Genomic DNA, 15,196 nt, shown 5'->3' on the forward strand with positions numbered 1-15,196 from the left:
AGAAATTAAAGCTGTGTTAAATATTTTAAAACAATAGGATTTGTTCTGAATTACCCTCAGAGCTTAAGCTGAGGATCAATAATTATAAATCAGAAAAAGAATTCACTTCAATGTAAGAAAAAAATTTTTCCCTGGTCCCTATAATTATAAAGTAATGCATGCCCATTGTTAAAGATCCATTCAGAACAAAAAAAATACATAAGTCAACCAAAAAATAATCCCCGTGTTCTCACTGCCCAGAGATAGAAACTATTAATATTTTCAAATAACTTATTGCATGCACTGTTTAAATATCACTGAGATGACACTATATTTGCCATTTTATCTTTTTGCTGTTACCTCACATTTTAAGCATCTTTCCATGTCAGGCAGTAGGCTCCCAGTTGCTGGAGGCGGCCAGAAGTTGGCCAATCATTAGTTAAGAATGTGCTGGAGTGGGTTGAGTGCTCTAATCAGAAATGATAGACTGTTTGACCTCTATACTCTCTAATCCTGTACTTCTATCGTTCTCAAGGTCCCAGGGCTATTTCCATTAATTCTAGACCTCTGAGGGTGCTGGAAATCAAATATTTGTGGGAAGCTGCTCAATGCCACATCCAAGGAATTATATTTCCCAAGGAAATTTCAAATTTCATTACAGAATATGAGACTCTGAGAACCATCATTTCATATTTCCCATCCTAACTAATGATAGATCTGATCTTAATGCAAGAGAAAGGTATGCTTGCCTTGGTACAACATACCAAGTACAACCTACAAAACAATGGCCATCAAACATCGTCCCCAAGATACTGCCTCCTGGGGACTGTTTAATGATATCATATTATACAGCACATTCCTGTGCAGCAGGAAATGTGGTTCCACATTTATCTTCACGTGGGAAATGAGTCTTTCTACCTGAAGATCATTCAACACTTCTCCTATCCCACAGAAACACAGAGAACCTCACCTGGAGAGATGGGAAACTGAGTGACCACTTGGCCACAGTCAGCACACTACAGAACAGGGGAAAGCAAAGTCTTCCATAGAAATCAATCCGTAAAGACTCCAGTTCGAAGATGACGCCGTGAACAACTGCAGGAAGCTAGACTAAGGAAGTAATACTGACCCTGAAGGAAGAAGCGGACATCCTAATGTAGACCAGACTGTGGGACAGGGACTTAGGTGTCCGATCGTCCTGGTTTCAAATTCCAACTCTACTACTTGCCAGTGTGTTAACCAAAACAAGTAATTAACCTCTTTGAAATGTACAGACTTTGTTATGACAATTAGGTGAGATCATTTAGATCATTTGAGTAGCACGGTATTTATACTCAATTGAAGTTCACCACACCGCATACATTTTTATCATCAGTATCACTCCTGCAGTATGTTGTTTCGGTCAATTCTATGCTTTTGTCATACACAGTTCAAGGGGCCTTTTGGGAAGTGTCCTGTGTCTTACGTCATGTTTCTCTACTTATTTTCAGCCCACAGAGCCTGAAGTCTTTCTGAGAAGGACAAATAAGGGACAAGCATGTTGAATCAAAGGTGAGAGGGTCTGTGCTGATCCCTCACCCTGTGTGAACCCAAGAGTGTCCCATGGACCTTGAAGACTCAGCAGAATAGAACTTGTAAAACCACCAGGATGTCAATGGTGAACTGTGCAGATCCACCAAGTGCCCTCTCAAGGTTCCGGTGTCCAGAGAGGATCAACCAGCTGAGAACCTCCCCACACTCTATGCATCAGAACTCGGCTTCATAAGCTTACTGAGGTCTCAGTAGATACACCACCAAGTTTTTTCAGAGCTAAATTCACATTAAAGTATCCTAATAAATGAATGTTCCAATCTGACTCCATTCTTGGGAACATCAGATGCCAGTGCCTGGATGAACCTAGGTGTCCCACCGAAACTGGTGGTACGATTTCCACACCAAGAAGTCTGAAGAATCACGAAGCATTTCTTTCTCTCTTTTTCTTAGTATCGACTATTCATATACCCCTGATAGTCTATGGGACAAAATGTGCCATGGATTTTGGCACTAGAAAAGGTAGGGAATGGGGGGAAGGAAGGGGAGATGTAATAAAGAATACATACCTCAATTGTTTTTAAACAAAAAAGGCACTGAAGTAAACCACACTTCAAACCCAAGCAGCTTGATTTTTGGAAGGGAAGTAATAACGCCCTAAAGAATTAATTCACTTCCCAAGAACAGGTTGTTGTTGATTTTACCAAAGAGGTTCTTTTGCACTAAGTTTGAGCCAAATGGAAACACGAGAGCTCTAAACTGGAGAAAGAGCCACTTGGGTCACTTAAGGACCAGTGCCTTTTGGACTTAAATGACTCTTCTGATTATTCAAGTTATTCACTTAAGAAATATATAAAATAAGTTATCAGGAAACAGGTGGAACATCAATCAAATTCTCCTTCCTTCCTGTCAGTATGTGTGGCTGACACTGTTGACTAGCTAATCCTACCCTCTCCACCTGTGTGCATATCAACTTTTGTTATGGGGTAAATTAGGTCCCCCAAAAAGAGGTATGTTCAAGTCCCCCAGTACCTCAGAATGTGACTTTATTTTGAAATGGAGTCTTTTTTTATTTAAATTTTTTATTGTTTAAAGTGTTACATGAGTCTTCTTTTTCCCCCATGGAAATGGAGTCTTTACAGAGATAATCAAGTTAAAATGAGGTCATTAGGGTGGTCCCTAGTCCAATGTGACTCATATCCTTATATAAAGGGGAAGTTTGGACACAGAGACACATACAAATAAAAGGAAAATGATGTGAAAACAGAGAGAACAAGCCAAGTGGTAGCTGAGGCTGCCAGAAGCTAGGCGAGAGGCATGGGACAGATTCCCTATCACACCCTCAGAAGAAACCAATCCTGCTGACGGCTTGATTTGGGACTTCTAGTCTCCAGGACTATGAGACAATACACTTCTATTATCTAAGATCTTCCTCCTCCAGTTCATGGTACTTTGTTACACCTATCCTAGGTTATTAATACACTCAGGGCTGGGAGAGCCAAAATCCCTATCTGTTCACTCTTCCCAGTGCCCTGTAGCCAGGGGTGACTGTGTAACACACTTTTGGACAATGAAAGGTCAGTGGGAGTCTGTGGAAGCTTCTTGGTAAATGTTTGCTTAGGAGATTTGAAGACTAAGAACAGAGCAGAATGATGAGCTCAGAAGGGGGCGTGGTGACTTGTGGGACACACCCCAGGTCCTTCAGGGCACGGGCTGGGTCCCCACAGCTCCCACAGAGCTGTCAGACCAAGCTGCACGCCAATGGGAAAACAGAGCCCTATGTGTGCATAAAGCAGAACGGAAGAGCTTGGTCTAGACCAGGGGTCCTCAAACTATGGCCCGCAGGCCACATGCAAATACAAATATTGTATTTGTTCCCATTTTGTTTTTTTACTTCAAAATAAGATATGTGCAGTGTGCATAGGAATTTGTTCATAGTTTTTTTTAAAACTATAGTCTGGCCCTCCAACAGTCTGAGGGCCAGTGAACTGGCCCCTTGTTTAAAAAGTTTGAGGACCCCTGGTCTAGATAAATGTTTGTGAGCATCTATTAATTTATCTTTAATTACATGGAAATCAATCACAGTCATAATTCTCATGCAAATGATTAACCAGTGAGGCAACATCTAAAAGGGAGACAAAAATTTTGGCCTCCCCCTATGTCTGTCCGTAGCAGCACAATTTACAATAGCTAAGATTTGGAAACAGCCTATGTGCCCATCAGCAGATGAGCGAATAAAAAAAAAAAAATTATGGTACAGCTACCTAATGGAACACTATGTGGCAATAAAAAAGGAAGAACTCTTACCATTTACAGCATGGATGGACTTGGAGGATATTATGCTAAGCCAAATAAGCCAGTCAGAGAAAGATAAGTATCACATGATCTCACTCATATGTGGAATCTAATGAACCAAATAAACTGATGATCAAAAATAGACCCAGAGACATAGAAGCATGAACAAACTGTTGAACCTCAGAGGGGAGGCAGGGAAGGGTGGGTTGGAAGAGATCAACCAATGAACTTGTATGCATATATACATAACCAGTGGAAACAGATAATGCGGTGGTGAGGGTCTGGCGGGGGGAAGAGGGGGAGTGGGCTGGAAGAGGTTAATGGGAGGGGGGGAGGACCTATGTAATACTTTCAACAATAAAGATTTTTTTTTAATTTGGCCTCAAAATGCTAAACTAAAACCTGAAAATGTCGCAACTTTTTGTCATTGTGCAAGACGTCATTTCAAAAACACGAGTTACGAGTGTCCTGAAATTTCAAGGCTAAATAACATCTAAATACTCATGTAGAAATCCTGGAAATGGACAGTAAAACGTTTCTTTAAAAGAGTGGTTTTCAACGCGGGGAGAGGGTGTAAATTCACCCCCCCTCCAGGGGCACATGGCCATGTCTGGACACATGTTTGGTTGTCACAAGCTGTGGAGAAAAGGAATGTGAGTGGTATCTAGTGGGGAGAAGTCCAGAGCTGCTGCTGACCACCCTACAGGGCACAAAATGGCCCCCAAACAAATGACTGCCCAGCCCCAGATTTCAACAGTGCCCAGGCTGAGGAAGTCTGCTCTCTAAGATATAGTAAAGCTTTCAAAAAAGAATATTAGATTTTGCTATAAGCACAAAAGCAAGGAACAATAGAATTGGCTGCTTGAAAAAGCGTGGGTGGTGTCCTGATGAGGATTGCCAATAACGGAGAGGACAAATGAAGAGCAAAGGGGTAAACAAGGAAAGCGATGTTCAGTAAGTAGGAGGCGACACGGAGTGGAGAGCCCAGCCTGAACCCACCACTGGACCTCCACGTGGGGATCACTCCATTTTTGACTGTATTTAACCACGGCAGCTGGCAGAGTATGCCGCCTCCTCAGCAAACACATTCATCAATTTGTACGGCTCCCGTTCTTCAGAAACATCTCAAAGACAATATATGAAATCCATTTTCTCCTGATTTTACTTGAAGATGAGTCCCACAAGAGGCTGGCTATATGCTTGATTTCAGGCTTTTAAATGGGGAGAGCGGCTACTTAAAAAAAATTACAGGGTGGGAAAGGCAGACAAAGGCACTAAGAGACACTGAATCATTGTAATGGTTATGGGAAGTGGGGGAAGGCCATCCAGCCTAACCAATTTACACCGTTTTGCTTTACAAAATAAACATATACATTATGCTGACAATTTTGTGCCACATTTCACATGCTGGAATTAAAATAGCTTCAGAGAACATTTGGGAAAATAGCAGAGGGAAGCAATAAAATGAAATGGCAAAGAACCATTAGCTATTGAAGTCCATCTATTACTATTCAAGGTAAATAGCCTAATGAAGTCCTTCTTTCTCGGTTCTGTAAATAACTTCCTTCCCCCATCTAGGGCCTATCTGTGTACTGAATCACAAGGAAAACGGGGTCCTTCTCACAGACTTCTTACAAGGCCGAGCACTTGATATCCACAAAGAGAAGAACCCCATACTGGACAAAGTGGTCACGAGGGTTGCTCCTAGAGCACACGTGAATGCTGCAGAATTCTTAAAGGGGATTTAAAATGCTATATTGCTAGAGGAGATTGACAAGTGCAGCCATGAACTCTGAGTTAACGATCACTCTAAGGTTTTCGGGAACATTAAGAAATGGACATGCGCATTGTCTCCTTTTGACCATGCCTGTAAATACTAGTAGAAGAAACAGTTCCTAATGGAAGTACACATAGAGTTTGGGTATGACTCACTTTAAACCTCAGTGATTAGAACTTCAATAATTTGCACTGGATGATAAATTAGAGTTGGGCTGAAGTTGACTAAGCAAAGCTTTACAGAACGTGAGATTTATTAATAATATAAACAAGATAACAAAATTAAATAAGCCCCAGTCATAGGTGCGAATCAAATCATTTTCCTCCACTTGTTACAAAGGTCCCCTAAAAGACCGTTTTAGGCACCTCCACATTAGCAAAAGGAGGAGCGAAGGAGGGAGAGGAGGAGAAGCAGGGGCAGCAACAGTGCACATTTATTGTTGCTACCTGTCAGACAGCGTGTGAAGGACATAACAAAAACTTGTTTTGCATTAAGCACTTGCAGTAAACAACCACCTTAGAGATCTAGGAACCCTTCCCTGCAATTCCAAAATCCAAAATGATCTGAAACCTGGCAGGCTTTCTGTAACTCATTTACCGATAAAGCTTGGACAGCCCGATTTGGCAGCAAGCCCTGACCCGAGGTGACATGAGACTCTGCATGAGCTGGGAGGGCCGCACGTGGAGGGGCTGCTCACGGGTTTCGATGCAGAACGATGTGTGTGGTAGATTACGGGGCCTGTCCCTGGCCCCACCTAGGGGGGCTGTGGCAGACTGCCTCCTCTATCGCCTTTCTAAACTCCGAAAAATTCTGAATTCAAAAACACATTGGACCCCAGGGGCTTCAGATAAGGGGTGTGGACTGTGCTGTGCCTGTACTGAAGGTGAGTGAACAGCTCCCAGGCCAGTCTCTGGGGAACCTGCCCCAGGTCACACCTGGAGGGAGGGAGTGTGCGACAGGGACAGGATCCGCCTGGAGGTTCTGACTCCGGACCCACAATCTAGTCAGCAGTTGTGGGAGTGACTCTCCAGGCTTGGTAAGTACGATACATCATTGAAAGTAAGAAATTGAAACCACATTTAAATGATACCTTTCACTCGCTCAGATAACGCAGTTATTGAGGATGCTGAGTGAAGGAGGGCACTGTCCTGGAGAGGCCTCACTCACCCTTTTCTGGCTCTCTTCCTGGCTGTCCATTTCTCGAATCTTCCCCAGAATGGCCTCCTCTGTGGACCCAATCATGCCCAAGCTGCCCCTAAGGAGGTCTGCAATTTTCTCCCTAAACGAGGTGTGCTGGCTTTGCGAGGCTGCGGCCGCCTCCAGAGCTGCCTTCAAACTTCTCTCCAACTCGCATGAGTCTTTCTTCAAGAGGCTCAGCTCCTGCTTCGAAGCATCCCAGGCCCGCTGGCCCACAAGCAGCCTTTCTCGGAAGATCTGAACTTCCCTTTCCAGAGCTTCCTTTGCCTCTACAGCACTGAGCAAGTCCTAAGACAATGACATAAAGTGAGAACAAAAACATTAGCAGCCAATGGGAGGCACCTACGCTAGGTTTTCAAGGAATCGGGGTTTAATCCTCATTCCATTTTAAAATCGAAATCATCTCTTCAGAAAGTTATTAAATCGTAAAGGCTATGTCAGGTAAATTTAGGTGTCTAATAAAGAGAAGAGATATATGCCCTGGTCAGGTAGCTTAATTGATTAGAGTGCCGTCCCCATATACCAAGGTTACATACTTGATACCTGGTCAGAGCACATACAAGGGATAGAGAGCAAGAGAGAGAAACATCAATGTGAGAGAGAGACATCAAGTGATAGCCTCCCACATGTGCCCAGACCAGGCTGAGGATTGAGCCTGCAACTAGAATCAAACCCATGACTCTTCAGTCCGAGGGCCAATGCTCTAATCACTGAGCAAAACCGGCTAGGCTCATGGATAGAAATTCTAATCTCCTCCGTTCTAAAACCCCATAGAATATTAGATATTAATTTTTATATTGAAAGAAAACCCTTAATGCAAAATAAGGGAGTTTCCATGGCCAATATACTGTTAACCAAGTATTTTCAAAAGGTCCCCAAAAAACATATCAGACACTGGAGTACTATAGACTTACTATCAGTTTGGAGTAAACTACCCAATTGGCAGCTTACACCAGAGACCAATAAACACAGTTAAAATATTACAGCTCCAAGGGATTTTTCCACCTCAATGTCAGACCGTGGTCTTACTGCCTTAGCGACAAGAACCAAAACAGTCCACTAGTGAATCCAAAGCACAAACACATGTCCAGTGAAAATCAGAAAATTCATCTGGGATCGTGGGATGCCATGGCACAGGGCAGCGGGTCCAATTTCTTTCCTGGTCATGTTTCAGGCCAGTGAACAATTTGCCAATTCGCGTATGAAATGCAGAACTGGGGAGCCAGTGACAAGGCCTTGGGGACAGCCACTCTCCCGGCGCTCTGATTAAGCACTTCAGGGGCACAGGGCTGATCTGCTGGGCACAGATGTCCTCAGACTGCAAATGCAATTACCTGCAGAGCTATCAGGAGGCAGCGGCCAGAGTGGAGTCTGGTTGCGTGGCTACCTCAAGGATACACTGAAGTAATGTGACATGGGTATCTCGGGCCAGGACCTGAGGCTGCTGTCAGACCACACTGACACGCAAATCGGGGCTGACCTCCACGGGGAACCACATCTGCAAATAAGGTCAGGCCCTATAGAGACAGTGACAGCGGTCCCTGTACTAAATTTACTTTAATGAACGAATCTTTAGATTCAGTCCTACTAATGCAACAAATGAATAATGATACCTTTGCAAATACTTTTAACAAAGACAATTGTAAATGATATGAGTTAGGCATTCTATTTAACTTCTTAATTAAATGCGTCTTCATTAATTGCCAATTAAATGCATTGAGTAATGAAACCAAAGGTTTGTGATTTAAAAACACAGTTGATTCCTATTATAATGTTGCTAGCTATTTATTATATGGATTTGGATATGCGTGAGATCAAACTGCCTCTCAAAAAATACAATGACTAATGTCCGGGTGGCAAACCTCTGGCTAAATTCATCCAAACCCAGACAGATCTTGTGAAATTAAAAACCAGTTGGCTGCTTTTACCTACTGCAGTTAAGGTGAACAAATAAACTCAGAAATCCTCCCCAAACAGGCACTCTCATACATTGCTGGTAGAAGTGTGAATAGAGATGCTAGGTACATATTTACACCAAAATATGTAACAAAATGTAATAGGCACATATCCGGTGGCCCTGCAATTCCAGTCTTTAAAATATACCTGGAGATTATTAAATATGGAAAATAAGGCATGTGCAAAGTTATTCAATCATAGGTAGCAAAAGAGTAGGTACTACATGAATATTCACTGGCATGTGACTGGTTAAATAGGAGACACCCATCCCCCGAACATTATGTAGTCTTAAAAAGAATGGAGGAAACTTTTTATACACTGATATGAAAGGCTCTCTGAGATAGATATAGTTAGTGAAAAAAGTCAAGTGCCTAACCATGTGTCTAGTACCATTTGTACCTAAATAAAAAGAGAATCTCCACATATATGCATAGGCGACTGCCAATTCTTATCATCTCTAGAGAAGGGAACTGTAGCCAGTGGGCAGAAGTGGAAGGAAAATGACACAAACAGTGGCAACTCTGAGAACACCCATGGAATCTGGGCCCATTAAAGTTCTGTCAATAGTGATATGAACACGCACACATGCACGCATACATGCACATGCACACACACACAAAACTTATGCTGCATAAGTAAAGTATCTAGAATAAGGGAGATGATGCCCTGCTATTTCTATTTCCCTGTTTCTATTACCCTTGAACTAAACCAAGCCTGAAGTTTGCATTTGGTTCTGGGATACAAATTTTAATAGAGGTAAAACCCTCCTAGAACAGTGCTACTCAAACTGTGAATAAAACTCTAGTGTACCTCCTACAACTGTCTCCAGTCCCAATAAGATAATTTCAGAAATTAAGGGTAATAGCAGTAATTTCTATAGCAGTTTGGCTTTTTTTGTTTACTATAACAACTCATTTAATAACCTTATATAACACTCTCTACTTCAGGTATTATCGTGAAACTTTCTGAGGATGAGAGCATTGACATCAATTTTTGAATCAGGTATAGACCCTTCGGGTTTTGTAGAATGGACACAGGAGCTACATATCTGTTGTGCAAATAAGAACACGTTGCATGTGATGGTTTAAGGTTCTTTTGCCAACCATTACCCAAAAGTATAAAGTATATCAAACACAGTCCATTTCTTTCATCAAAAGAATTTAAATTTTCATAGAATGGTAAATCTAACTATACCTTTACACAATAAATTGATAAAACTGTCTACCGATGAATACTTGAAGATGGATTTTGAAAACACACTTACTTTACTTTGGAGACAAGTTACAAATAAATATCTTGAGCTCTCTGAAATTGCTTTAAAACCTCTTCTAGTATCAACAATCCTTTGTGAGATTCGTTTTCTACTGTAAGTGCTTTAAAAGCAAAACATAGAAAAAGTTTAATATACATTAGCCCCTGCTAGGAGCATTGTCATCAACCCAACCAAGATGACAAAGGTTAACAAGCAGGAAGCTAGCTCGTTATCACAATAAAACTTTCATTCAAAGTGAGCACACAGGACTTCAATACAGGGAATTTTAGTCCTAACTTCTTGTTCAGATACAATTGCAGAATGACAAAAAGCTGTCAGTACAATAGTGTTTTCTGCATTAACCCTGCACACACACACACTTTCAAAAAAGAAAGTGCACAGTATATGTGATTCTTTTCCCCACGTTTATTCCGATTATATTTATCCAAATTATATTTATACTAACTTTATGTCTGTGGCTTCTGATACTTAAAATGCAAACTTATGCTTTTTGTGTCTTTTAAAAATAATTTTTCCATGAATTCATTTTATTGATATTTTTTTACAAAAGTATTGGTTAGCAATAAATTGAAAATAAATCTGTAGGAAAAACTAATCCTTCCCACAGATAGTTTGAGAAAAGCTGTACAAGAGAACATTCAGAGTTCAGAAAGGAGAAGGGTGAAAGTCTTGAAACCATGTTCTAAGAGGAAATGGTAGCCCTCACCAGTTTGGTTCAGTGGATAAAGCATCAGCCCGAGGACTGAAAGGTCTCAGGTTCAGTTTGATCAAGGGCATGTACCTCGGTTGCAGGCTCTATCCACGAATCAATGTCTCTCTCTCACATCAATGTTTCTCTCTGTGTGCCTCTCCCCCTCCCTTCCACTCTCTAAAAATCAATGGAAAAATTTCCCCAGGTGAAGATTAACAACAAAAGAGGAAATGGGAAGAGAACTGGGACATATGTCCTGTAGATGTCTTCATCTAATTGAAGGTAAAAAGGAGAATGAGGTCTGCTCTGCGTGGGCTCACGATCTAATGGCGTGCACACTGCATAGTAACATCTCACTTCGAAATGAGGAAGACCTTTCCCAAATCTGAGCTATCACAAAGCCAACACCAACCTTGGGAAATAGTGAAAATTCAGCTCAAGTTTTAAATTCTCATCACTGACAAAATCAATACAAGTTGACAATGAATGTAGCTGCCCATGAAGCCAGTATGTCCCGGGCTTCCCTGCAGTCAACACTGCCCTAACCTGGTCGGACTGTGCCCCGAGGACCATGGACAGTTCCCAGCTGGAAATGCGAAGAGGGACATCATCCAAATGGAATGGATTCAGCATCATATGCTAAGATTAAACCCATAATAAAAATATTTAGGTAGTTCTGTTATTTAAATGCTGTTTTAATTTATTTTAAATGTATGAACAGAACCTCAAGGCAAAGGAATGGAGACTTACAGTTACAGAGCAGAAATGAATTACAAACCTTGACAATGTATATACCATAATATTTTTTAAATGGAAAGTAGAAATAAGGGAGTAAAAAGTAGGAGGCATTAAGTTCCTCATATTCTGTATCAGAAAATCTAAAGATACTATCTCACATTGTTGAATCAAGAACAGAAATGTATTACTTTAACATCTTAATGGCAATTATCAGAAGTTTAAAAAAAAGAGTGTAAGACTGAGGCTAGATAGAAGTGGAAGAAGAGAGGAGTTGAAATTTTACTTTGGAATCTTATCAACATGTTTAGTTGTAATTACATGAGCAGATTATTATTTTAGTGTTTATTTTCATTTTAATTCATTTCCCAGAGGCTAGAATTCTCCCAACCTCACAGATGATAAGAAGATTCAAGCAAGGAAAGTTTGAAAGATCTGGGCTGTTTTGCCAGAAGAAGAGACTTAGAAATCCATGATAAATGTCTTTAAACACTTGAAGGGTAATCATAAGACAGGGGATTCCCATTTATTCTGTGACATTTCACTAAGAAAGAACCAGGATGTGGTTCTAGTATAGGGTTTCTGAACCTGACTTGTTACAATGAAGAACTGCCAAACCATTAGGACTGCACAGAGGAGGTGAATTCCCCGCCTCTGGTGGAATTCAAGGAAAGGCTGGACCCTAGCTAGACAGGGACATTTTAAAGATGGTACTTATTTTTTATCTTATATACAGTTAGATGACCTGGACTTAAAAGACCTTCAGCAGCACATATACTAAAATTGGAATGACAGAGAGAAGATTAGTGTGGCCCCTGCGCAAAGACAACATGCAAATTCATGAAGTGTTTAATCAATACTAGATAGATAGATAGATAGATAGATAGATAGATAGATAGATAGATGATAAAAGACCTTGAGGTCACTTTCGACATTATGATTCTATGACTGTAGAGATCTTTCGTTTCCTTAGTAATTTATCCTGTCCAGCAATTTCTCACTTCCAGAAACTATTTCCATATGCCTGTACTTTTAATCTCTGGATAAAAGAAAATAAATGGGAAGGGAAAATCAAACACTGAGCATCAATCATGTACTGTGCATGTCCTCAGGACTTTATGTATATCATTCAATCCTAAGAATAATTGTGAGAGATAAATCCTTAAATAATGTTCCTATTTGACAGACAAGAAACTGAGATTCAAAGAGGTAAAGTCAGATGCCTGCGATCATAGAGCCAAATGATGCTAGAGCCCGGATAAAACCCAAGAGCCTGTACACCACTCTGCTCTCCATGACTCCTGTACGTCTTCCTTCTTACATAACAGTACGGCTGGCTGACAAACCAAGAAAGCAGAGGAGACATCCCCTGGAGTCTGCCTGACTCCAAAACCAGTATTCTTTCCTAGCATCAGTTCTAACTATGAGAACTGAAGGAAATGTGGACAGTGTGGAGGAAAAAGAAACCATTTGAAATCCAATAAGTACGTTTAATTTCTGATCCAGTCATGTGAACTTCTGATGTCTGTAGGGAATGTGTGTGTGGCTTGTGTGGATAAAGTGACTACTTCTCTCAACGTTGGATGATTTCACAATAATCAAGAGAAAAGGTGCCAATCTTTGACAGTTTTTAAAACATACTTCAATGTCCACTACTAAAGATTTTAAATAAGATATATTTCCATACATGCAATGAACCACCTGGATTTCTATTGGGGAAATTTTCATAAAGTAACTTGAATAGTCGTTAAGAAAACCAGAAAAGCCGAGTTTGGTGGAAGCAGCCCCCGGCCCCGCGGATGCTTGTACCTCCGCAGTCTTTCTGGACTTCACTAATAAAGTAAGTTTCCTACCTCAAAAACAGAGCTTTAGAAAGCATTATGAAGACTCTTCCTGAGACCAGCAATGTGTCGGGAAAACCGCTTGACAGTATTTTTCGGTAATAAATCTTTGGAGTCGTAACCCTATGAATGAGGACTTTATTAAAGACCACAAATTTTTTATTGCCCACATTTTTTTTTACAATTTTTATTATGTTGGCAGGAACCTCATCCCAAAGTGAATGTGTTTCCAAAGTCTGAACAACATTGCATCAGTCGTTTACAAGTAAAGACACTTATGTAAGAAAAGGAATGAGTTCTGGTTTTTGTAATTTGCTCTTATAACACATTTTCATTTCCTACTGCTAATCTTCAGAAATGCATTTTTATAGATAAATATTAAATTCTTAATTCTCAATCCTGATAATTCAATAACTACTATTTATAATTGATTAAAGTTGTTCATTCACTGAGGAAATTTACATAGCTACAGGTTGTTGTTCCACTAACAAATAATTTTTGGCCTCAGACTTGTAGGTAGAATGTAGCTGTGAATATACAAGTAAAGGGGATTATTGATGACAGCATAATAACTTAATGACAGAGTGAAAATCCCAGCTTTGCTACTTAATTGCTGTGTGAACTTGAGCCAAGTACATAACCTCTTTGAGTACTTAGTACAATGACTGCGTTAATGGCAAGTGCTTGATAAATGGTGACCATACTAATGATTCCAATAGTATTCATGTAAAATGTCTGAGAGCCTTAAACCTCACTCAGAAGGTTTACTCACAAGTAAAACATTAAGAGTGTAATTCTGAAATAATTTTATGTATATCATAAGACAGAGCAAATGAGTAAATATTGTTGGGATCCAAAAGATACAAAATAAAAGGACATTAAAAAAACACTAGAATATTGCTTTTTATTAAAAACTAGAGGCCCGATGCACGAAGTTTGTGCAAGGGGCTCAGCCCTTGCAGGCCTGGCTTGTCCGGAAGGTCATCTGGACGGTCATTCTGCTATTTGGTCTAATTAGCATATTAGCTCTTTATTATATAGGATACCAGGTAATACTGTCAAAATAAAATAAAATGTTTAATAAGACTATGAGTTTTTGTTTGTTTTCCTTGTTTGTTCATTTGTTGCTTTCAGTTTTAGATCCCACATGAGTGAAATCTTATGGTTCTTGACTTTTTCTGTCTGACTTACTTCATGTAGAGTGATAGACACAGATAACAGTATGTGGTTACCAGAGAGAAGAGGGGTGGGAGGTTAGTAAAAGGTAACGGGGTCAAATATATAGTGACAGAATAAGATCTGACTTTGGGTGGTGAGCTCACAATGCAATATACAAATGATGTCATCATAGAACTGTATACCTATATAATTTTATAAACCAATGTCACCCAGATAAATTTCTTTAAAAAAAATAAATTAAATACCACTATACATTTATTACTAAAAATGTATTTCTAGATCTGTCCATGGAAAGCAATAACACCCCCAACAGCAGCGAGCCTACAAAGCCTAAATCTTGTTTCTAAGCACTGTTCACCAGCAAAAGGAAACAAAGGTCCTTAGCGAACAGGCTCATTTTAGTTCTGTAGCCTGAAAACTGCAAGTGACCTAAGGAGCAGCTTGTCAGAAAGCAAGGAAGCGATGAGAAACGACAGGAGTCAGGTTACAAGCTACAGAGACCATCTTCGTGGGGCTCCTGCTGGCCAAATGTGATAGATTTAGAGCACACGCACAAAAAATAATTGATTTCAACACAGTAAATAAGTAAAAATCCATGTGTCCATAGAATTGAAAAGAAAAGGAAAGAAAACAATTTAAAAGCTTTTCTATACAGAAGAATGCCAGCTAATAAGTAGAATGGTAAAATAAGAATATTACCAATTTGCCACCACCCTTGGTGTAATCCAAGCAAGAATCGATGG

The 15,196-nt window shown here is 40.2% G+C and overlaps 1 protein-coding gene and 1 non-coding gene across 3 annotated transcripts in view; one reads left to right on the top strand and one right to left on the bottom strand.

The window, feature by feature from the left end:
* The window catches only part of CCDC170 (coiled-coil domain containing 170), a 61,292-nt gene that overhangs the window by 13,777 nt on the left and 32,319 nt on the right, over positions 1 to 15,196 (bottom strand). Inside the window, exon 6 of one of the 2 annotated variants that reach the window (XM_070417454.1) lies at positions 6,749 to 7,066. The exons of the other annotated variant lie outside the window; for it this stretch is intronic. Coding sequence (XP_070273555.1) covers positions 6,749 to 7,066 — 318 coding nt within the window. The remainder of the gene's footprint in view (positions 1 to 6,748; positions 7,067 to 15,196) is intronic. 2 annotated transcript variants of the gene reach the window in all.
* LOC139013328 (U6 spliceosomal RNA) lies at positions 12,191 to 12,293 on the top strand. Its single transcript, XR_011471986.1, has one exon. It is a non-coding gene; the product is annotated as a U6 spliceosomal RNA (small nuclear RNA).

This window comes from Myotis yumanensis, unplaced genomic scaffold, assembly GCF_028538775.1.
Source record: "Myotis yumanensis isolate MYYU_CA2020_CCGP unplaced genomic scaffold, mMyoYum1.0.hap1 SCAF_6, whole genome shotgun sequence".
Classification (NCBI taxonomy): domain Eukaryota; kingdom Metazoa; phylum Chordata; class Mammalia; order Chiroptera; family Vespertilionidae; genus Myotis; species Myotis yumanensis.